We start from the raw sequence: 25,326 nt of genomic DNA, 5'->3' as shown, positions 1-25,326 counted from the left end.
AACCTATTCTATAATGGGCTCTGAAACTCAACTGATTTCTAGAAAAGAAACATGAATTCACCTTCACTGGAATACATCTACTATTTTAGATTATCAGCATGTTTAATGCCATTTCCTTATTCATTCTACAAATCTTTCACAGCTGAATTTATTCTAATAAAGCTGAGAATTTTATCCTAATTCTCTTCCTATTTTCCACAGTTTCAGTGTGTTGGCAAAAATAAAACTGACAAAAAATAGGATCAAAAATCCATAGCTTCAAAAAGGATAGTAACACAGACAGTGCTTCAGTTCATAGAGAAATGTTCACAAAGCAGATGGCTTTGAACCCACTGTTCCTTTACCCCTTCATTCAATGTATTCTTGCATGTCTACACGAAAGCTAAAAACTGACTCCAAACATGAAAACGCACTAAACTGCTTCCAACTGAATCTGTAAATAGTTGTTGAGCTCATAGTGTGGGGACCATCAGTCAGTTCAGTTCAGTTCAGTTATCAGAGTCTTTTCCAATGACTCAACTCTTCGCATGAGGTGGCCAAAGTACTGGAGTTTCAGCTTTAGTGTCATTCCTTCCAAAGAAATCCCAGGGCTGATTTCCTTCAGAATGGACTGGTTGGATCTCCTTGCAGTCCAAGGGACTCTCAAGAGTCTTCTCCAACACCACAGTTCAAAAACATCAATTCTTCGGCGCTCAGCTTTCTTCACAGTCCAACTCTCACATACATACATGACCACAGGAAAAACCATAGCCTTGACTAGACGGACCTTTGTTGGCAAAGTAATGTCTCTGCTTTTGAATATGCTATGTAGGTTGGTCATAACTTTCCTTCCAAGGAGTAAGCGTCTTTTAATTTCATGGCTACAATCACCATTTGCAGTAATTTTGGAGCCCCAAAAAATAAAGTCTGACACTGTTTCCACTGTTTCCCCATCTATTTCCCATGAAGTGATGGGACCGGATGTCATGATCTTCGTTTTCTGAATGCTGAGCTTTAAGCCAACTTTTTCACTCTCCACTTTCACTTTCATCAAGAGGCTTACTTTCTGCCATAAGGGTGGTGTCATCTCCATATCTGAGGTTATTGATATTTCTCCCGGCAATCTTGATTCCAGCTTGTGTTTCTTCCAGTCCAGCGTTTCTCATGATGTACTCTGCATGTAAGTTAAATAAGCACGGTGACAATATACAGCCTTGACGAACTCCTTTTCCTATTTGGAACCAGTCTGTTGTTCCATGTCCAGTTCTAACTGTTGCTTTCTGACCTGCATACAAATTTCTCAAGAGGCAGATCAGGTGGTCTGGTATTCCCATCTCTTTCAGAATTTTCCACGGTTTATTGTGATCCACACAGTCAAAGGCTTTGGCATAGTCAATAAAGCAGAAATAGATGTTTTTCTGGAACTCTCTTGCTTTTTCCATGATCCAGTGGATGTTGGCAATTTATCTCTGGTTCCTCTGCCTTTTCTAAAACCAGCTTGAACATCTGGAAATTCACGGTTCACGTATTGCTGAAGCCTGGCTTGAAGAATTTTGAGCATTACTTTACTAGCGTGTGAGATGAGTGCAATTGTGTGGTAGTTTGAGCATTCTTTGGCATTGCCTTTCTTTGGGATTGGAATGAAAACTGACCTTTTCCAGTCCTGTGGCCACTGCTGAGTTTTCCAAATTTGCTGGCATATTGAGTGCAGCACTTTCACAGCATCATCTTTCAGGATTTGAAATAGTTCAACTGAAATTCCATCACCTTCACTAGCTTTGTTCGTAGTGATGCTTTCTAATGCCCACTTGACTTCACATTCCAGGATGTCTGGCTCTAGGTCAGTGATCACACCATTGTGATTATCTGGGTCGTGAAGATCTTTTTTATACAGTTCTTCTGTGTATTCTTGGCCATGGATACTACTTAATATAAAGTCACAACACAGCTGTGAAAATAGTGGCCAGTTACAGTCTCAATGGTTTTTCATCTTTCATGGGCTACCACTCGGTGAACAAAACAAGTTCAAATAAAAGCATGATGAACATATTCCACAAAACACAATAACCATAAACTCTAGAGTACTTTCACATTCCCAGCTATAAACAGAGTTGATCAGTAAATGTTTATTGAATAAATAAACTGTTGTTGTTGTTGTTCAGTCACTCAGTCATGACTCTTTGTAAACCCATGGGCTGCAGCACGCCAGGCTTCCCGGTCCTTCACTATCTCCAGGAGTTTCCTCAAACTCATGTCCATTGAGTCAGTGATGCCATCCAACCATCTCACCCTCTGTCATCCCCTTCTCCTCCTACCTTCAATCTTTTCAGCATCAGGATCTTTTCCAATGAGTCGGCTCTTGGCATCAGGTGGCCAAAGTACTGGAGCTTCAGCTTCAGCATCAGTCCTTCCAATGAATATTCAGGATTGATTTCCTTTAGGATTCACTGGTTTGATTTCCTTGCAGTTCAAGGGACTCTCAAGAGTCTTCTCCAACACCACAGTTCAAAAGCATCAATTCTTCAGTGCTCAGCCTTCTTTATGGTCCAACTCTCACATCCATACATGACTACTGGAAAAACTGTAGCTTTGACTAGATGGATCTTTGTCAGCAAAGTAATGTCTCTGCTTTTAATATGCTATCTAGGTTGGTCATAGCTTTTCTTCCAAGGAGCAAGCATCTTTTAATTTCATGGCTTCAGTCACCATCTGCAGTGATTTTGGAGCCCCCCAAAATAAAGTCTGTCACTGTTTCCACTGTTTCCCCATCTATTTGCCATGAAGCAATGGGACTGGATGTCATGATCTTAAGTTTTTTGAATGTTGAGTTTTAAACCAGCTTTTTCACTCTCCTCTTTTACCTTCATCAAGAGGTTCTTTAGTTCCTCTTTGATTTCTGCCATAAGGGTGGTGTCATCTGCGTATATGAGGTTGATTGATATTTCTCCCGGCAATCTTGATTCCAGCTTGTGCTTCATCCAGCCTGGCATTTCGCATGATGTTCCCTGCGTATAAGCTAAATAAGAATAAGCAGTGTGACAATATACAGCCTTGACACACTCCTTTCCCAATATGGATCCAGTCTATTGTTCCATGTCTGGTTTAATTGTTGCTTCTTGACCTGCCTACAGGTTTCGCAGGAGGCAGGTAAGATGGTTTGGTTCTCCCGTCTCTTGAAGAATTTTCCATAGTTTGTTGTGATCCACATAGTCAAAGGCTTTAGCGTAGTCAAAGAAGCAGAAGTAGATGTTTTCCTGGAATTCTCTTGCTTTTTCTATGATCCAATGGACATTGGCAATTTGATCTCTGGTCCTCTGCCTTTTCTAAATCCAGCTTGTACATCTGGAAGTTCTCGGTTCATGCACTGTTGAAGCCTAGCTTGGAAAATTTTGAGCACTACTTTGCTAGCATGTGAAATGAGTACAAATGTGCAGTAGTTTGAACTTTCTTTGTCATAGCACTTCTTTAATAATTTAAATAAATAAATATGTAAAATGAATTGGTTTGACTCAATTATTTCCAATGTCCCTTCTAGTGGTAGAAAGTGGACAGGTCTAATGACTAATCAATATGGGATGTTGGACAGAATGAGGCGAATACATGGGTAAGAACAAACAAGCAAGAAAGAATGTATAGACTGGAGATACCAAGAGATATCTAAAGTAAGATCTCTTCAGAGTTTAGACAAAACCTTCCCATATCTGATCTCCACCTCATTAGCATACAATGCCTCGTAACAACAGATTTAGGGCAGAGTTGACTAGTTTTGGATTATTTTCTGTTAATTGGATTATAATTTCTTGGGCTTCCCAGATGGTGCTAGTGGTAAAGTACAGGCCTGCCAGTGCAGGAGATGTAAGAGATGCAGGTTCGATCCCTGGGTGGGGAAGATCCCCTGGAGGAGAGCTTAACAATGCACTCCCATATTCTTGCCTGAAGAATGCCATGGGTAGAGGAACCTGGAAGGCTACAGCCCATGACTCAGCACACATGCATGCATAGTTGCTTAGTTTAGAGTTCTTTGTAGTTTCCCATAACCACAAAAATTCCAATCGCGGACCCTCTAGGGATCCCACTTGGAAGGGATGGCATCTGGGGACTAACACACACCTACATACTCATTCCACAGTTTTAAGAGGAACCCTGCCAAAGACTGTATCATGTCCTTCATTGCCACTTTATCCAGAAAAGCTAAATGAAAACAGACTGTGCCTTAAAGTTAGAAGTGAGCCCAGTAGATTTTCATTCCCATAAACTTCTAGGACCTGCTGGGAATTTTCCACAGCAAGAGCATCATTAAGAAAACAATAATCAACAAGTATAAATCATCTATGAGAAGCCCAGATTTGTTTTGTGCTGTTGATAATGTTGGAGCCACTAACACATTAATAAATTAATGAGCTATGGAGCACTCTTTATAAGGTCTTTTAGTCTTATATATTTATATAAATGCCTTTTATACTTGTATAATACATATTTTCCACAAAATCAACAGCAGAGCACTAAACTGGGTGTCAAGAGCCAAGGGACTATATATACACACACACACTCTATATGTACCCATACATGGTATCTATCTATACATACACACACATATATATACACACACACACTCTATATGTACCCATACATGGTATCTATCTATACATACACACACATATATATACACACACACACTCTATATGTATCCATACATGGTATCCATCTATACATACACACACATATATATAGCCCCTACTTAGCTAGCACAATACCTCTGTGTGTGTGTTGCTTTTATTTGGGAATAGGAAAGTTTACTTGGATTTAACTTTACAGTGTTCATTCTTAAACTATGCATCAAGATTAATAACAATAAACTCTCCAAACTGTGCTTACTATGAGTACAAAAAAATCTAAGTATACTGGTTGTGCAAATTTCTAAGGCCATATGACTCACTGCAACCAAAATGATTTTTCTAAAGCATGAACTGAATCATATCAATTCCCTGAACAAACTCTTCTGTTATCCTCAAAATAAAGTCCACTTCTCTTAATATGACTTTTTAATATAGCTTTTCATCTTCATGATATGACCTCGCTCACATATTAGTTCAAATGCAGCTTCCTGGTCCTTTGAGCTTTTTGCTCTCTGATATTATCCTTCTCTCTCTTACCTCTGAATCTTTATGTCATTCCTTCTGTCTAGAACAGTTTCTACCTCCATTCATCAGTCTAATCCTGCTTCTTCTTCAGGTCTCAGGTTAGACTTGCGTCTCCTGGAAAGCCTTCCTGCCTGAATTAGATGCCCCTTCTCTGACCTCCAGTGGCTTCACGTAGACCATTGTATCTGCATGTAAATCATGCAGACCAGAGTCTGGTCTTCATGTCTGTCCACTTGTCTCGATCCCCCACTAATCTCAGCCCTTTAAAGACAAAGATCATGCTTTGATCATGATTATATTCTTAGCACCTAATGCCTGGCCCACAGTAAGCACTCAATAAATATTTATACAATAGTTGAACAAGGAACAGGATGTCAGGCTAGCACCAAAAGCTACAGGTGATATCTATGCAAACTACCAGGTGTGAGTTAACTCTGGTTCATAGCTTCATTCATTCATCATAGCCTTTGGTCGATAGATTCATTCATTCACCATCGCCTCCCATCACTATTCCTAGTTTCAAAGCCCAGCTTAGGACCTGCTTATTTACTTATAAATAATTCCTATCCCGCACCTCTGAACTGAAAACATTCTCAAATAGTCACACTTGATGATGCACTACGTGGCTTCCAGGAAAACACCCACCTCCTTTGTCTCTTCGGAGAAAGCCTGCAGAATGTCCGTCTGTCTGGTGTAGTTGCCATTGGCGTCCTGCAGACCCTGCAGAATGCGCTCCCGCAGAACAAGCACTGAGACGCGGAGTTGGTGCCAGAGCAGCTGCACGGCGTGGATGTCCACGATCACGTTGACGGAGTAGGACAGCAGCTTCAGGGAGAACTCTGTTTCAAGGAGGGCATGGATCTGCTCGACATGATCAGAAATATCTTCACAAATGTCCTGCAATAAAGGAAAGCGAATATATGATGACTCTTTTGCCTTAACCTGGGGTGCTGTGCTGTGCTTAGTCGCTTAGTCATGTCTGACTCTCTGTGACCCTATGGACCCATCAGGCTCCTCGGTCCATGGGATTCTCCAGGCAAGAATACTGGAGTGGGTTGCCATGCCCTCCTCCAGAGAATCTTCCCTGGGGAGGAGAATAGTAAAAAAGTCACTTCTTTACTTGACACCAATGATCAGGGCCAACAGGTCAAGGGAGCATATGCTGAATAGCGGCCTTTGTTTCAATTCAGATACACAGTCACAGGGGCTTCCCAGCTGGTGCTAGTGGTAAAGAACCCGCCTGCCAATGCAGGAGACGCAGGTTCAATCCCTTCCCTGCTGGGAAGATCCTCTGGATGAGGGCATGGCAACCCACTCCAGTATTCTTGGCCTGGAGAATCCCAGGGACTGAGGAGCCTGGTGATCTACAGTCCATAGGATTACACAGAGTTGGGATACAACTGAAGTGACTTAGCACAGAGTCACAGGTCATATTCCCAGGCCCTGGGGCTTCAGTGCAAGCAGGTAAGTTGATCATTTCCAAGACACAAATAAGCTACTATTTTTTCAGATACCCACACTGAAAGTTCAGCCAAGGTAAGAGGTCACCTCACAAATCCAACCTCTGTTCTCTGTATTTACTGTTAGTTTGGGATTCAGGTAAGGAATCCAACAGGGTTTCTCTTTGCTACTGGTGGGCTCCACCAAACACAAAATATCTCAGAACAGAAGCATCCTCCTGACACCTAGGGCTTCCCTGATAGCTCAGTTGGTAAAGAATCCGCCTGCAACACAGGAGACCCCGGTTTGATTCCTGGATCAGGAAGATCTGCTGGAGAAGGGATAGGCTATTCACCTCAGTATTCTTGGGCTTCCTTTGTGGCTCCCGCATTTCCTGCAATGTGGGAAACCTGGGTTCAATCCCTGGGTAGGGAAGATCCCCTGGAGAAGGGACAGGCTACCCACTCCAGTATTCTGGCCTGGAGAATTCCATGGACTGTATAGTCATGACAGGACTATACAGTCAGACACTGAGCAACTTTCACTCACTCTCCTGACACTTAGCATGAAGAAAAATGGGCTAGAACGTGGGCTTCAAAAAACTCCCAGCCATTCTCAGTGAGCCATGGGGTCTTTATTGTAAGGGACGACTGTCACATTCCCACAGGGATACAACTTACAGTTAAATTTGTAATGGATATCCACACTTTGCAAACAAAATCACTCTTAAGAAGGAATACCAGAGAAATTCCAAGAGTAAAAACAGATACAGTTTGGTTTTGTTTTTAAGACTCAGACATTGAAAATAAAAACACTATACTATATTAAAGTTTCAATGTTCTCCCCACATACTATTAGGTAGGCACATTTTATCTGATATGTCACTTGTTTCCACATTTTCATTGTGCTGTTAGAGGCCTGCAGCATGAAATAGGTAGCAACTCTGTAATATTTACTTGAACAATCGGACTCCATTAAGCATCAAAATGATGCAAATGTCAGTGAAAAGTGCTCAATTACTCATTTTTAGTTATGTATCAGTGATTTCTTTTAAATGGAGCTTTTATGATTTTTGTTAAAGCTAAAATTTTAAGATAGCATTTGGATTCTAAGGCCTATCTTGAGTATCAAAACAGTCATTCTGTGCTGGAAATATAACCTTCCAATTTCATATAATTCAGTTACTTGTCAAAGAAAAACTAAAATGTAACCTGTATTTAACAATGTGTGCTAATAAGCAAAAAAAAAAAAAACAACACTATTGAATAATGATGGAAAGTTGTGCTGAATTTTGAACAATAATTATTGTACAATTTCAATAAATGCTTCAATATTAGGCCTTGAAATCTAAGACCTAATTGGTAATAGTGATATAAGCTGGTGAAAATAACTTGAAACAGATTAAAAAGTTTGAACAAGCATTGGAGTTCTAATTAGGTAAACTTCTTAGAAAAGAATATGGGCCCATGGTCTTATGCAGACCAGGAGAGACTTGAAGCAAAAATTATACTACCATATTACATGTACATGAGAAGCAATCATAGCCAGATTAGCTAGCCTTTGCTGGCCTTCAGCAGAAAACAGCAGGCCTGTAACTATCATCAAATCTTCCATGTAGCTTGGGGTCTTAGCTGATGCTTGTCTGGGCATCCACTCCATTTACCCCCACAGCTCTTATTTCTGATCCTCAAACACCTCCCCAAAGCAAATGCCCTGCATCCTTTGCCCTGTCAAGATGCTCATTTCTGTGCAGCAGTGTTGCCTTGGGAAACGCCCTTCCTCCCACTGCTGACCTTTTCCAAATTCTTGTACTCTCCTGGGTAATACCCCACAATCCACTGTAAAAACACGTCTTAACTTCTTCACAAATGCTACCTCTACCTCCTGGTCTTACCCAAACTTGACTTTGCCCAAGGCTCCTGCTTCCTCCATCACTCTCCCAGAGGAGCTGCTCATTCTCCCAGGCCTGGACTGAGAGGGGGGTAGGACAGGAGAGGGAGGGGGACCTGATGGGGCAAGAGCAGGCCTCAGTGCTGCTTTGCCACTTTCTGCTCATTACTCTTTTGCCCTCATATTAACACTCTTCTTTCTTCATAGGTGCCTACCATCTGCTAACCTTCCTGTCATCCTCTTTTACTGCTGTTATCTGCATTCTTCTCTCTCTTTCCGCTGCACTAAAGAATGCATCTGGTTCACAGTTTTCTTTCTTTTCCATACTGAGCATAACTGTTACCTTAGATAATGTCAACATTCACCTTGAGGAACAAACCAATACTCTAGGCTTGAATTTCCTTTACTCCACAGCTCCTAAGACCTTGGCGCCCACTGCACAGGGGCAACTCTCCACCACAGCTCCGCTCTGGACCTTGCTATCACTCCACCTGGGGAACAATATCAGGAAGCCCCTTGTGCCACCAACCTCTTTGTCCGACTTCTTTACTCCCATTCTCCCACTACAGGTGCTCTTCACCCTATCCAGGCCACCATTCCCTCCATCCCCTTTTCTCATATGCCTCCTGCCTCCTAGCACAGCCTCTACAGTGATCACTTCAACTACTCTGCCGATAGTGTTCTCAACTTCCTCACACTTTTTGGCTCCTTGACTCAGAATTTGTGAGTGTCGGTCCCTTAGGCCCCATTATGATGCTACAGATGCAAAATATATGACATACCTCGGAGAGAAAAAGGTTGGGGAAACCCTTCTGCCACCTGCTCAGAACAGTTAAACAGGCATTTCTACACCCTCCCACGCCCATCCCCTTATACAAAAATTATATATATATAACCTGGGTACCATGAAACCTACATGCCAGAGCACATGCCATCTACTCTCTTTACACACACACATGGCTCCTTCATAATGGATGCAGGAATGTAGTCAGAGCCAGGTCATGGGTCAGGATGTCAGGCAAGTATCCAGGGGAAACTGCACAGAAAAGGCACCAAAGCATCCATGGTGCCAGTTAACTTAGGTTTCCATACCCTCCTCCTTAGTAACCGTGAAATGTGAACTGGTCCTGTTTCCACACATCAGGTCAAATATTTTCTTACTTAATTCACATACAGCACAGTAGCTCCTATGGCATTCAGAATCACAGCACAAAATGCATTGACTACATTATGTTTATCAACTGCCCACTTCACTCAACAGCTGCTGCCGCCAGTCACTGAAACAGGACTCTCCTATGGTTACCTAGTAGCTGATACAAACACTGATGACCTGGGATTGTTTACAAATAAACTCCATCTGGTTGGCTCAGTGTTATTCTTTTAATTTTATGTTTATGTGAGAGAGGTGCCTTTTTGGGGTAAAACTGTTGTATATGTATTTTCCGATTGTATCTTATGTCTTCCAGACAGATACAAGGCTTTTAAGACAACTGTTATATTTTTAACCAGTATCGCCAGTTTCCACCAGTGTGATATAGCAGTGAGGATGCCTTTTCTGCAAGTGCTCTGACTGCCTACTCTCCTAACTCTAAGCATAATTGCCAAGAATCCGGCTAACTTTCCCTCAGAGGGGATCTGTTTGCTGCTTCATCATGAGGCCACCATGCTCACTCCCAACCATTCTCAAGACATCGTGATGGTTTCCTTGTGAAATTAAAAGTATCTGTAGATCAGCATTCTGCCAAAGTGTCCCAAACTGCCCATCTTCAAGGATCCCATAAGTATGAGAAGGGAAACCTGTCCTTCCAGCAACTTCCCTGCCCAGGTCCTAACACAACACTTGGCACCCCATTTCACGAAGTCCCACTGACGCAGCCATTCCCACTTCTCTTTGTTTCAAACCCCCCCAGTAACTACAGCCTGCCTCTCCACAGGGACAAAGAGCAATCAGCAAACATTTCTGCCTTCTTCTACTACCCAAATCATGTTTCTTTCTCTTCCCCTCAAATAATTTCACCATTTCTCTCAAAACACTCTTGAGGTACATTTGTATAACTGCAGGACACATTCAGATGGTTTTTCTAAAACACACATGAATTATAGCCTGCTTTTAAAGAACATGTCTCCCCACTCCCTCTTCCATCTTTTTTCCTATCAGAATTTTAAAAACCTTGAACCCTCATCTTATTCAGAGCATACCATTACATTTAAAATAGTTTTTATTTTCTAAAAGCAGTAAGCAAGAGATAAGCAAATATAAGATGTATTGTGTGTACCTATTTTAGTCTTACTGCAAAATGCCATGTCATCATGACTGCTCATTTTCTTTACTAGCAATTGTAGAAATGAATGATTAAAAGTAAAGTGACTTTTACCCATATGTTCACCATATGTGTGCATGCTCATTAGAAAAAGCTGAGAAGAGATTCTTACCTAATACATGTACTTTGTATTTTAAAATGTAGATCAAGGGAATAGCAGTTACTTGTTTAAAAAACTCTGTAAGTGAACCATGTGAACTAGAACTTGCAAGTTTATGCAAAAAAATATTGCAGAGTATTAATGTCATCTTCAGTTGACTTTCAAAACAGTACTTTCTCCAAAAGACAGATTGATAGCTGTTCCTGTGATAAGGTATTTTTATTTCTGCCAAAGTAGACTACCTCCTCTTTTCTCCTTCCTCTCCACTTTTATAATGGTCCTAGTTTCTTTGTCACATTGAAAATGACTGTGAGTGATGAAGACTGGTGGGAGGGATGCTGAGACTCTAATCACCATAGTACTTCTCTCCAAAGTCTGAAGAGCTCTGTGGCTGTTATCAGTGGTTATCCTTTTAATTACTAAAATTCTGCAAGTGTGAGGACTGAAATGAGATTATTAATGTAGAAATGATTTTTCTGTTATCATTAGCTGGCACTTGTTCATCTCCCTCACTGTACTGTACTTTTCTGGAAGCACGAAATGTGTCCTATTCATCTTTGCGCTGCTAGGACACTACCATACAAGTGAGCACTGTTCAGAGGATGTTTGCAGAATTGGATTCAATTGGATAAAATATTGCTATTTCACAAATCAATGTAAAATCCTTAAAAAGCAAGCACTGATTTAGCTTCTTCCCCTAAGTATATCCACACTAATTAGTACTCTCTGCAAATGTAACTGATACTGAATTTTCTCTTGCTTTGATTAGAAGAGGTGACAAAAAAAAAGCATTTTGGTTAAAAATTGTGATTTTAAAAGACTCAGAGGGTTCACTGACAAAGATGCTGCTTTAAATTCTTAATCCCAGGTCCTGATTTATTTGAGATGAGAAAAATCCTGAGCAAAAAGACGAGAGGAAAACTGGCAATTGCTACTGCACACTGGAAAACCTGTTTTCTCTAACTGAGCTATTGCTTAGTCACTTTCACATTCAGTGTTTTAGATAATAGTTCAAAATCAAAGTTCATTCACCAGTGAAAATGACAGCTGTGGCCTCAACACTCAACAGCTCATCTGGAAATGGCTCAGAAGGTCTGTACTTTCCCCAGGACATCTTTACAGAACTGACTTAAGGTAGAAATGGACAGAGAAGTCAGTTTGGTTCAGTCGCTCAGTTGTGTCCGACTCTTTGCAACCCCATAGACTGCAGCATGCCAGGCTTCCCTGTCCATCACCAACTCCCAGAGCTTTTATACTCTAGTGCACTTGTTAATCATGCAGATTTCAAAGCCGCTCCTTTTGAAGAAAAATGGGACCAAGGAATCTGCATTTTATGAAGCATGCAGTGGCTATTATGACTGTGTTCTAAGCACCACACATCGATAAACACTGAGCCATAGACAGATCATCAGTCTAGAAATGGGAGCTACATGCAAGCCAGCTGCTGCTGCTGCTGCTGCTAAGTCGCTTCAGTCGTGTCCAACTCTGTGCAACCCCATAGACGGCAGCCCACCAGGCTCCCCGGTCCCGGGATTCTCCAGTCAAGAACACTGGAGTGGGTTGCCATTTCCTTCAATGCATGAAAGTGAAAAGTGAAAGTGAAGTCGCTCAGTCGTGTCCGACTCTTAGCGACCCTTATGGACTGTAGCCTACCAGGCTCCTCTGTCCATGGGATTTTTCAGGCCAGAGTACTGGAGTGGGGTGCCATCACCTTCTCCAAAGCCAGCTGCTACACAACCATAAAAACAAAACCTTCAGCAACTTGAAGGGTAGCCTCCCACGGACACTACACAGATATCTCTACTGGAGTACTTACATTCTTTGTGCTCCAGAACACAATTTCCCACAACCTTATTTATCCATCATGATAGACTCAGGCCATTATTCTTCCACCTTCCTATTCCCCTGAACTCCTGCAAACACACACACACACACCTGCAGACATATGCATATTCCCTTGAGGCTCATTCCCATCTGGCTACACCACTCACTACTATCTCTTCATTCCAGTCACTTAAGATTTTATTTTCTAAAAATTTATCAAAACTTTTTGGCAATTTACATTTATCTGAGATGGGACTTTTCTAATAACTCGAAATTTTGGAGCATTTCAAGTTACAAATGGTCTTATAAATTTACCTACAAATACTTTCTCTTGATCTATTCATAAACACTCTTTATACTGGGAGAGTGTTCTATTTGGGATTTCATTGCTGACTCATAGTGTGACCTTGGAAAGGTCAACCTCTTTCTTAGATACTTTTTATATATTTAGATCACTAAGAACATGGCACAGCTTCTAAGGATGTGTTTCTATGTCTTCCTCCCCCGCATAAATATATCCACAGCAACTAACTTGGCTGTTGATTTGTATTTAAACACCTACAGCATGCCTGCTGGAAGCTAACATTATAGACACAAGTTTTTAGATCTCACGTCCAGAACAGGAAATGAAATCTCATAGTATTAGAGCCCCATGAAGAACTAATTTTAGGGGCCATGGTTCACAACCTGTGACTGAGATAACAAAAAATCCATATTCTGAAGCCAATACTACCCTTTTATGTAAATGGGAGTGCATGTTGTCAATTAACCTTCTAAAAATCTCTCATTGCCTCCCAAGAACCCAATAATTTCATTTCTAGGAACCTCTTCTAAGGCAGTAATGCATTTACCTACTGAAATGCTACCACAGAGTTATTTATAATGGTGAAAAAATCTAACAATCAAAAGAGAGGAGATTGGTTTAATGTGATGTGGTATCCCATACAATGAAAAAATACACAGATAAAATATGCATTCTGGATGTCAAGAAATATTGTTAAGTGAGACAAACTAAATTATACGAATTCTATTAAAAATTATAGTTGCATATACTCTCAAGGAGAGAACTGAAAACTATGTCAAAGCTGTTTGTTCATAGTATATTCTCTAGATGACAGCAATATAAATGATTTTAATGTTTTGTCTGCATATATTAAATTTTCTCTAGTAAATATACATTTCTTCTGTGAAAAAGTAAAGTAAAAGTTAACCAACAACAAAGAAGTTAGTTTCTACGGCAACAAGTCAAGGAATAAACAGTTATGCAGAGTAAGTAATATGTAGAATACAAATATAAACAGAGTCAATATCACTGACTGAAGAAGATCAATGTCAGAGCAACAGTACCCCCTAAACCATCAGCATTCTTTCTGTGTAGGGACAGACCTGTCACCTCATTCACAGATAGCCTATCACCATTCTCTGAGGGCTCTATGTCGGGTGGCCAGGTGCTACAAGCTGAGTACTAACAAATAAATTACATGCCATTAATCAGTGGTTATTATACTCATATTATATTCATATCCTGAATATTCATTGGAAGGACTGAAGCTGAAGCTGAAGCTCCAAAACTTTGGTCACCTGATGTGAAGAACTGACTTATTGGAAAAGACCTTGATGCTGGGAAAGATTGAAAACAGGAAGAGAAGGGGATGACAGAGGATGAGATGGTTGGATGGCATCATTGACTCGATGGACATGAGTTTGAGTTAGCTCCAGGAGTTGGTGATGGACAGGGAGGCCTGGCGTGCTGCAGTCCACGAGGTCGCAAAGAGTTGAACACAACTGAGCGATTGAACTGAACTGAATCAGTGGTTATTAAGACTTTCAACTCTGTTTTTATTCTCATTGCCTTTTTTAAAGTTTAGCAGAATTGATATAAAGATATAGGTAAGGAAAAGACATTAATCACCTGAAATGAGTGAGAATTTATGTATTAATCACCCTCTCTCCCTTTTAATTTCATTGAATTGTTCCAGAGCACAACTACATAGATCATCAACCCTCTTCCATATTTTTATATAAACTCACCAGGGAGGGATGTTGCTAGGGACAGATTCCATTACTTAACAAAGTAAAACCTGTTCATCTCCAAGAGAGACCTCAATACTCTAGGATTCAGAATCTTCCACTTTCAAGATACTATAGTCTTTAGGTAATCACCAAGGAAGTGAAGACATCTAAAAGGAGCTCAGTATTCCCTTGGGGGTATACTTTACATAACTGAAATATCAGTTCTCCACAACTGTTTAGGAATTCCTGAAATACGAAATTTTTGCTAATTGATTTATATAAGTTTCTGTTTACTTCCATCAATGCAAATAATTTGTATTGGTGTGTTTGTTCTGTCCCTATGCTCATCCTTCCATCCACAGAACCACAAAGAGAAAAATGCAAACATCTAGCACATTTTCTGAAAAATCTAATGCTGAGCATCAGAGCCTCTGTTTTCATAAAATGAAAACATAGAATTCAGCTTATATCTTAGTTAAGAGAATCCATTTTTGTATTTTGCCTGCTCCCCGCTTGACTGACTCTCTGTATTGGAACTACTCTTCAGCAAGCACTAGACATACAAAGCAAGTCAAAAGTTATTGAATTCCAATAATGTGGTTTTAAATCTACCCTCATTGCCCTTTTCCAGAGGCCCCTTTGGGAAATAAAAATGGATCAGAATAACATATCTGACCACCAAGTGCAGCAACCATCCATTATTAATGTCCCAATGACACACCAAGATGAAAGACAGAGGAGCCATTCAAATAGTCATATAACACTGATTCAGGCTTCTCAAAGGACATTGTACTTTACTTTTTAAATCAGCAACCAGCTGAGAAATAAATTCAATTTCAATTCACTTCCCAAACTTCCAGATTAATTTTACCTATAAAATCATTTTAACCTCATTGCTTACTTAGATTGACTATAAACTTAGTGAGGAAGAACTTTCTTTTCTCTTATTACACACACAGAATCCTATTCCTATCAAACAATAGGCAGAAAGCACACAAAAGGAAAAGCAGGACCTATAAATGAGCTCTGAGCAAGCACAATGACCAACCAAACCTCAGGTTAGTCCTTTGCACATTTACTCTGTGATTAATAAGCTCTTCCAAATAGCATCCTAAGTCTTAAACTTCTCTACCCTTAATTAACTGCAGACAGAAACCATTTTGTGAATGTCAAGTGAAAATTCAGATGTGTACAAGTAAATTAATGATGAGTTCAGTTCAGTTCAGTAGCTCAGTCATGGCCGGCTCTTTGTGACCCCACAAACTGCAGCACGCCAGGCCTCCCTGTCCATCACCAACTCCCAGAGTTTACCCAAACTCATGTTCATTGAGTCGGTGATGCCATCCAACCTTCTCATGCTCTGTCATCCCCTTCTCCTCCTGCCTGCAATCTTTCCTGGCATCAGGGTCTTTTCAAATGATTCAGCTCTTCACATCAGGTAGCCAAATATTGGAGTTTCAGCTTTAACATCAGTCCTTCCAGTGAACACCCAGGACTGATCTTCTTTAGGATGGACTGGTTGGATCTCCTTGCAGTCCAAGGGACTCTCAAGAGTCTTCTCCAACATTACAGTTCAAAAGCATCAATTCTTCTGCACTCAGCTTTCTTTATAGTCCAACCCTCACATCTATACATGACCACTGGAAAAACCATAGCCTTGACTAGACGGACCTTTGTTGACAAAGTAATGTCTCTGCTTTTTAATATGCTGATGAGTAATAAAATTAAAGAAATACAATACAAAGGGCAAATGACTTGGAGATACAGAAAATAACAGTAAGGAAAGGTGATACGAGAGATTTATAAGGATAAGGCAATTTACACTGTTTCTCCATGATTCAGATCTTACCTAGGTCCAAAAAGGAGGAGAGATGGAAGGTGGCTTACAGATAGCAAAGTTTACTGTTAAAGTTTGAAAAAGGACAGGAGGGAGGAAGATGAATAAGACACATAAAGCGACACAGTTGCTGCATTCAAGCACTCAGTTCAGCTCTATTGAGGGAGAAAAAAATGTGTGACCAGAAGTGGGCAGCTGAAGAAAAAGACCTGGTGTGGGAACTCTGAGACAGAAAGCAATTATCTCTAGCTAACACAAGAGGGGAGCAGTAGAGGATTTCTGTGAGTGGTGTGAACGAATGACCTGGAACATTCAAACACAGACGATCCTGCTTCTTTGGAATTCCATGAAATCTTTCTGGCAATAACTCAGACTTTGAGCAGAAATCAGAAGCAAGGTTTCAATCAAGAGAGTCAGGTGCAGAGAGGCCTATCTACCCTGGATAATAGCTGAATTGAAATCAGAGAGAGAATATTGATAACAAGGAAATTTCTGAGGAAAATTTATCCCTGGTACTAGTGAAAAGTAGATTCTGTAATTAAACCCCATCCATGGTGCCTGTCCACTCATACTCTATAGAGGATTTGTGCTCCAGCTTTGCTCACACAAACATCAAGAAGGTTCTCACACTCCAAGCAGAGGGTACAAGGTATGTGTAGGGCGATTTCATCCCAAGAGACTCTTCTCCTCCTTTCTCCTGCAGGTTGGCACAAAGGTTAAGATCATCAGTGACCCTGAGGAGCCCTCTATATCAAAATGCCCCTGGGGTTTCATCACAGAGCAGCAAAGAAAGAGGACTTGATCGGCCAGCCTGACTCATGATTTCCTTTTGCCAGAGTTGACATGAGAAAATAAACACACGCTTCCTTGAAATGGACAAACATTTCATCATCATATGATCAGAGCAAAGAGGCCATCTTGATGCTGAAAAAAGCACCTAATTATAATAGCATTCATTCTCTATACGTCAGTCTTAGGTGGAAACAATATGGACCACAGCTTAAGATCTATAAATAGGCTATCATAAACAAGTATGTGAGGAAAAAGTAGTAAGTACCCAAATATCTCTGGGAGACAGGACTGCAGGTCACTTTTTTCTTTAGGCTTTCCAGATGGCTCAATGGGGAAAGAATTGGCCTGCAATGCAGAAGATGTGGGAAATGTGGGTTCAAACCTCAGGTCATTTTTTCTTCGTAGCCATATGTTTGCTTATATATTACAATTTAGTATAAGGAACATGGAATACTTTTTAAAAATAATCATTTGGTGGGTTTTTTTTTTCCTGCTTGTTTGGTCTTCAGCATACACACAGAGATCCTTTTTTTTAAAAAAAGGAAGCACTAAGTGTATCGTAGCAGAAAGACATGGTTAGTAGTAGTCATGGGAGAAAAGCTGGGGAAAGGGAGCGAGAAATAGCACAAAGGCTTTTGTGTAAGGACCCTGAACCCTACAAGATGGCCAGTGCCAGATTCCCCATGAGTGCTCTGCCCACAAAGATGTTACAGCCAAGTCCTGACCCATGAACTCACCCTAAAACTTCCTTTATATGTAGCCAGAACACATTTTGTTTTTCAGACTGTGGGAGGTCAGCTGCCAGGGGTTATGGAATGACAGAGATTTCCGGGAGAGGCAACCTCAATGAGAATAAAGGAGTGTCAAGTAACATACAGCCAATGTTAATCGACACCAAAGCTGGAATGACCAGCCCTCAGATGGACTATAAAAAGCCAGCAGAGTTGCACGTCTCATCAGCAGGACTCTAGTTGCCTTGGAGCCAGACTGAGTCTGAGAGTAGTGACCACTCCAGCTGTCAATAAGCAGTCAGCGCTATCATCCACCCCAAGCAGGAGCCTGGTGTCCTGGAGCCACCTTCCCTCTCATGTAAACAGCTCGATTAAACGCAGGCCAGGACAGTGTCATTTATAACAGCGCAACTTGCACTTACTTATACAGCCAAGGAGGAGTCATGAAACACACAGTATGCCACACAAACGGCCAATGAGAGGATTTTTTAAAACTTTACAAAATATTATTGACAGTTCACTGCAAAAATGTTAGAAAAGCTAAGACAAAAAATTAATCAGGGACGTGTCTATCTCATTTACCATTTATCCCTAGAGCCCAAAACAATGCCTGACACACAGTAGGCTCTTGATAAATAAATAATCACTGAATGAAGGTAATAAATAAATCTCCAGTAACCTACTCTTCATACAAAGTAGTGCATAACTTCCAAGACTGTGTTGTATTTTTGTGTTGTTTTTCACTCAATAGCATATGATGAATATTCTTTCATGTCAATAAATGTGTTTCATAATTCTTTATGGCAGCATAGTATTCCATTTTATGAAAATATAGTATTTTTTCAACCAATCCTTTGTAGCTGGATGTTGGCCTCGGAGGGTCATTTTCTTAAAGGCACAAATACCCTATCGGTCAATCACCAAATTCTGCTGATTTTTTCTTTTGTTAGAATATTAAGTTCCATGAGAATAAGAAACCTTTTCTGTATTACTTATCACTGGATCTCCAGAACCTAGTACAGTTTTTCAAGATCAACAAACAATGAATAAGCAATGATACTTGTCTGTTCCCTTCCTTTAGTTCCCATTTCAATGGCCCAGCTCCTGTCTGAACCCCTGACATAGCCTCCAAGCTGGTTTCCTTCCCCTAATATGTCCAACCATCTTTCCTGAGACAACCATCTTTTACTGAATTAAATACCACTAAATGCCCCTTTAATTACACAATGAGTTCCCCCTTCATTATGTAATTCTCTTGCTCAGAACAACCTTAAAATCTCTGCAATGCAAGGATAAATTTTAAAGTCTGTATTCTAATTTACTAAGGACCACTATAAAATAATCACAAAATACTTATAAAAATGGAAATCTACCTTGGAGATTTTTCAGTCTGAAACTGTCATTTCACACATGAGGTAACTGAAGCTTAGAAAATTCAATGACTTACCAAGGGCACGTGGCTGGCCAGTAACAGAGCTCAGGTCATTGGCTTGTGGGCCACCGCTTGTTCCTTGAGGTCACACCAGCTGTGTCCCAGTCTACCTTGCCAGCTTCATCTCCTACTCAGATCCTCATTTCAGAGGAGACAGTTTTCAAACTGCTGCTGAAATAAGCCTGACTCATTCTGGCTCTTGTCTTTTGCTCACAGCATTACTATTGCCTAAACTGTCCTCCTGTTCTGCTTCAAATCTTTTTCAAGGTTTAGTTCAAGCCCTGCCTACTTTACAATTCTTTCCCGGGCCAAACTCAATTCTTTGTCCTCCGATCTCCATTAGCACTTGCCTGTCCCACTCATTCCAGCACTAAACTATATACCGTCTTGCAATAGTAAATATCTCATAGCTGAGTGAAGTAGTTTACTGCATGTGTAAGAAGGAAAAGAATGGTGGAAATGGAAAAAACACCAATGTGCGGAGCCAGTCAAATACATTCTGATGCTGGAACATACCACTTAGTAAGCACAGGCGCTCGGGCATTACGCCTTGATATTTCCTTTCACTGTTTCTTATTTTACATGTGGAACTTAATTTGAGGCCAGTGTTTCTGGTTTGCTAATTTCTGCAAAAGCCTCCCAGCTTCAAAGCAGGATTATTTTTTATACTTTGAGACACTGGATGATAAGACCTTTAAGAGAAAGAATCATGCCTTACTTATTTTAGTATTCACAGTAGAGGCTTGTGCAAAGCATTAGACTACACATTTTGGAGCAAATCTGACTACTTTTCTTAAGTAATTCTACAAATACCCAAATTGAAATTTGCTATGGTACTGTCCCCTAACTGACTAATACTTTTGACTAATAAGTTGCTCACTCAGTCGTGTCTGACTCTTTGCGACTCCGTGGACTGTAGCCCACCAGGCTCGGTCCACGGGATTCTCCAGGCAAGAATACTGGGGTGGGTTGCCATTTCCTTCTCCAGGGGATCTTCCTGACCCAGGGATCGAACCCAGGTCTCCCGCATTGCAAGCAGATGCTTTAACCTGAGCAATTATTGGATGGATAAACATAATACTGACCAATCTGGAAATAAGATAGTTAAAACTTTTTACTATAGTTACTATATGCTAAAGAACAAAAAAAAATTCTCTAATACATTTAATTTACCTTATGCTAGTCACTACTGTCTATTCTTATACCATAACTCAGGGGAAGTACTGCTTTTTAGGCACCCTGTGTAGACTTTTTTTTCTTTTTCTTAACATCTAAGAGGAGAGTGAAAAAGTTGGCCTAAAGCTCAACATACAGAAAACTAAGATCATGGCATCTGATTCCATCACTTCATGGGAAATAGATGGGGAAACAGTGGAAACAGTGTCAGACTTTATTTTTGGGGCTCCAAAATCACTGCAGATGGTGATTGCAACCATGAAATTAAAAGACACTTACTCCTTGGAAGGAAAGTTATGACCAACCTAGAGAGCACATTCAAAAGCAGAGACATTACTTTGCCAATAAAGATCCGTCTAGTCAAGGCTATGGTTTTTCCTGTGGTCATGTACAGATGTGAGAGTTGGACTGTGAAGAAAGCTGAGTGCCGAAGAATTGATGCTTTTGAACTGTGGTGTTGGAGAAGACTCTTGAGAGTCCCTTGGACTGCAAGGAGATCCAATCAGTCCATTCTTAAGGAGATCAGCCCTGGGTGTTCTTTGGAAGGAATGATGCTAAAGCTGAACTTCCAATACTTTGGCCACCTCATGCGAAGAGTTGACTCATTGGAAAAGACTCTGATGCTGGGAGGGATTGGGGGCAGGAGGAGAAGGGGATGACAGAGGATGAGATGGCTGGATGGCACCACCGACTCAATGGGCATGAGTTTGAGTGAACTCTGGGAGTTGGTGATGGACAGGGAGGCCTGGCGTGCTGTGATTCATGGGGTCGCAAAGAGTTGGACACGACTGAGTGACTAAACTGAACTGAACTGAACTGAAGAAGCATATGTATGTTGGGGGGTGGTGTATAATGATATATGCACACACTGAGGTAAAGAGATAAGGAACTTTCCTTATATAAAAGAATTAAAGCTATATTTATGTGTGTGTATGTATACACAAAAGACAGTTACATCTGCCATAAAACTGCTATTTATTATTGTTATATTGATATATAAGTTTGGGATCAGATGTCACTTTATGTATTTCTGAATCAGTGACTAGATAATTGATCCATTCACATATTTATTGATGAGTAAATGAACCATCTCCACCTACTAGCTAACAAGTCTACATATGTCTAGATACTTACATATGCACACAAAATCAAGGCCAGATTTTATGACCATGGCATAACTGAAATTCTAGAAGGGCTAGGGGCGGGAGTGCAAATTATGTGGATGTGGCAAGAGCTGGTCTCTTCATAGTAGAGCATTTACCATAATCTTTGAAGTCTATTTTTTTTTCAGTTTAAATGTTTCAGTTCAGTCTAAATTTTTCAGTTTCTACACCAAGGCAGAACAAACAGATCTATGACTTTTGCTTTACACTCTATCTACAAAACAAGCTAGTTCAATGTTCATAGGATAGTGCTATTAAGCTTCCAACAACTATATTCCCTTCCATTTATCAGGACGTTAGGACATTCCTTCAAGTTGTTCACATGGAGGAGGAGCTCCTGGGTTGGTAATTACAGAAAAACCTGAACGGTCTTTTTGGCCAACCCAATACATTAAAGCTAGGCTTCACACATCTAAAACTAATGTCTTCCCCCCAAGTTATTGCTTTTTCAGCAGTGCAATTAAAATAGAAATTTCTAGAATTCCACATTAAGAACTGCCTTCAAGACAAGTTCACAAATTGCACAGTAAAATAAATGCTGTATCTTCACATTCATTTCTATTTTGACCAATGATTAATACCCAGCTTAATAACCTGGCTTACTCACCCTATGCTTGGCCCTAAATAACTTTTGTCTGTTTTCAAAAATCAAATCTACTATAAAAAGGATGAGAATTAGACACCACTGAGGATTTTGAAAGAAGTATGTAGACGTCTCTAAAAAAGATTCCAAAAAATGGATTCTCAAAGTACTGTGCATATTATTGGACCATGACTCTGAAAATGAGTACATTTATTTATACAATGAGATAAATTCCTTGTGACTGAGCAACTAAATGGAATCATTCATATTTATATATACCTCATAAATAAAACATGCATATACATTATGCATGTATCAGAATGCCTTATACATAATACTCAATAAATACACTTTTTCAATAATTGTTCCTAAGTACAGAATCAATGTTATTGATTTCTCTTTTTGCCTCAGGCTCCAACATAGCTTGACATAGCACTGTTATGTCTTTATTTAAAATTTATTTCATCATGATTTGTCTACATTGATTTTGGTTATTTAAAATATTGCGTTAAAATACTATTTATCTTGATTACTAAGTTTTTTGTCACCCTCTAAAATTTTGGGCCTGAGAAAAGTCCCTCAGTTGTTTCACCATAATCTCCATCCTTCTTTGGCTAACCCACTGGCTGAGGAAGATAACAGAACCTCCCATGCTAAGCTGGGTCCATGTCAGCCACCATCAGAAAACCAGCAGGCACAAGAACTAGACAAATGCTTGATGCCATATGGCACTGAATTATGAAGTGGCTTCTCATGCAGCAAGAGTTAGTTGATATAGCAATGACAATTATAGGTCTATAGAGATTAAATTTAGGGGGCTAGTAGACTCTGAGAGTTATGATTATATTATTCAAAGTTTGCTGCTTATCTGGAAAACTAAATGAGACAGTATAGAGCAGATTATGGGGCTTCCTGGTGGCTCAAGAATCTGCCTGCAATGCAGGAGACCCAGGTTTGATCTCTGTGTCAGGAAGATCCCCTGGAGAAGGGGATGGCAAGCCCCTCCAGTATTCTTACATGGAAAATTCCACAGACAGAGGAGCCTGGTGTGCTATAGTTCATGGGGTCGCAGAGTTGGACATGACTGAGTAATTAACACTTCCACTTTTCACTTTCATAGTAGATTGTATTACTGGTTTCTAATAGTCAATGTTCTTCTTTATGAAAGGGTTATACTTCTTCAGCCCATTGATAATAGACTTGGCCAAATGACTTGTTTTGGCCAGTGAAAAGTGAGCCAAAATGAAGTAGCTGGAATTTTAAAAACCATAGAGTAACCCTCCTGTCACTATTTCCTTCCTGATTTCAGAAGACCAGAATAACCCCAAAAGAGCTGCTCCTTCAGCCTGGTCCCAGATGATAAAGACACAGAGGGAGAGCAAAGCTGAAACTCACGCACCAAAATGCAGAGCCCAGGGACCACAACAGAGACCCAGTGCAGCCAAAATAAATAAATAAAAAACAATATAGCAACAACAAAGATAGTGCCTTGTAATGAACTTAAGAAAAATGGAGAAGACCTAAATTTTTAAAAAAGCTTTAAAACACTAATGAGGTTTTTTTTTTTAAAAAAAGGAATGAGTAGAACAACAAACTATGTCCCTGGATAGGAAGATTCCACATCATTAAATAGCAGCCCTCTCTAAGTTATTTTATAAACATGATGCAAGTCCCCAAACAAATATCAACAGATAGTCCTTTTCACTGCGGGGTGGAGTTGAAGGTTGGGGATAGAAACAGACAGTTTGATTCTAACATAACTGGATAAACAAGAATAACCAGAGAAAACCTTTAAAAAAAAAAAAAAGGCCAGAATGACAGTGTGCATGCTAAGTCGCTTCAGTTGTGTTTAACTCTTTGCGACCCTATGGATCCAGGGGAGGCACCAGGCCCCCCTGTCTGTGGGATTCTCCCTTCAAGAATACTGGCGTGGGTTGCCATGCCCTCCTCCAGGAGATCTTTCCAACCAAGAGATCAAACCTGCGCCTCTCTTATGCCTCCTGCATTGGCAGGCCAGTTCTTTATCACTAGTGCCACCTGGGAAGCCCTCTTTAATAAACATCAAAATATATTATAATGTCTCAGTAATTAAAGTTGTGTAATATATCGCAGACAAGTAGAAAAAAACAAGTCCAGAAGTAGATCCCAATACATGAGGGTATTTGAGCTTGTGATAAATGAGGCATCTCAAGTCAGTGAAGAAAAAAGCAACAACCAGACAAATATCTTAAAAGATTAAGTTGGAGCTACCATATACCTGGATAAATTCCAAATGTATCAAAGATTTAAATGTGAAAAATGAAAACATAAAAATTACTAGGAAAAAATAGCTGAGTTATTTATAATCTTGGAATGAGTAAGGCCTTCTGGATAAAAAATCCAGAGCTATTAAAAGAAAGACAAACTTGTATACAATGGAAAAAGGAAAGAAAAGTTCTGCAAAATTGTGAGAAAGCATACATTAAGCATAGTCAACGACAAATGACAAACCAAAAAAAAAAACAAACCGTGGTTCATATCACATGGTTTATACCCCTAATCAACACAGAACTCCAATAAATCAATGAAGAAAAAATCCAACAACACAACTGAAAAACAGGCAAAAAAATTAATACCGTTCATAGAAAAAGTATTACTTCATAGAAAAAGTAATAGTTAAACATATGAAAAGCTGCTCAACCTTCTTCCTAGTATGAGAAATATAAATTTAAACTATACCCAAGTATCAGCTACAAGGCAAAAATCCAAAAATTTCATAACTCAAGCTATTGGCAAAGGTGTAGGAAACAGACACTTTTAATACATTCCTGGTTGGAGGGTAAATTAGTGAGATAACTGAAGAGAACAATTTGGCTATTTCTGTCAAATTCCAAATACATATACACACTGACTTACAATTATACA

The 25,326-nt window shown here is 40.0% G+C and overlaps 1 protein-coding gene across 4 annotated transcripts in view; it reads right to left on the bottom strand.

Annotated features, from left to right (window-relative positions):
* The window catches only part of AKAP6 (A-kinase anchoring protein 6), a 501,454-nt gene that overhangs the window by 289,456 nt on the left and 186,672 nt on the right, over nt 1-25,326 (bottom strand). For all 4 annotated transcript variants that reach the window (XM_070775437.1, XM_019983407.2, XM_070775438.1 and 1 more), the window contains exon 3: nt 5,766-6,017. In XM_070775437.1, the coding sequence (XP_070631538.1) occupies nt 5,766-6,017 (252 nt within the window). The remainder of the gene's footprint in view (nt 1-5,765; nt 6,018-25,326) is intronic.

The sequence above is a fragment of the Bos indicus genome, chromosome 21 (assembly GCF_029378745.1).
Source record: "Bos indicus isolate NIAB-ARS_2022 breed Sahiwal x Tharparkar chromosome 21, NIAB-ARS_B.indTharparkar_mat_pri_1.0, whole genome shotgun sequence".
Classification (NCBI taxonomy): Eukaryota; Metazoa; Chordata; class Mammalia; order Artiodactyla; family Bovidae; genus Bos; species Bos indicus.
Note: the sequence above shows the minus strand (reverse complement) of the source record. Positions and strands in the feature narration are given on the sequence as shown.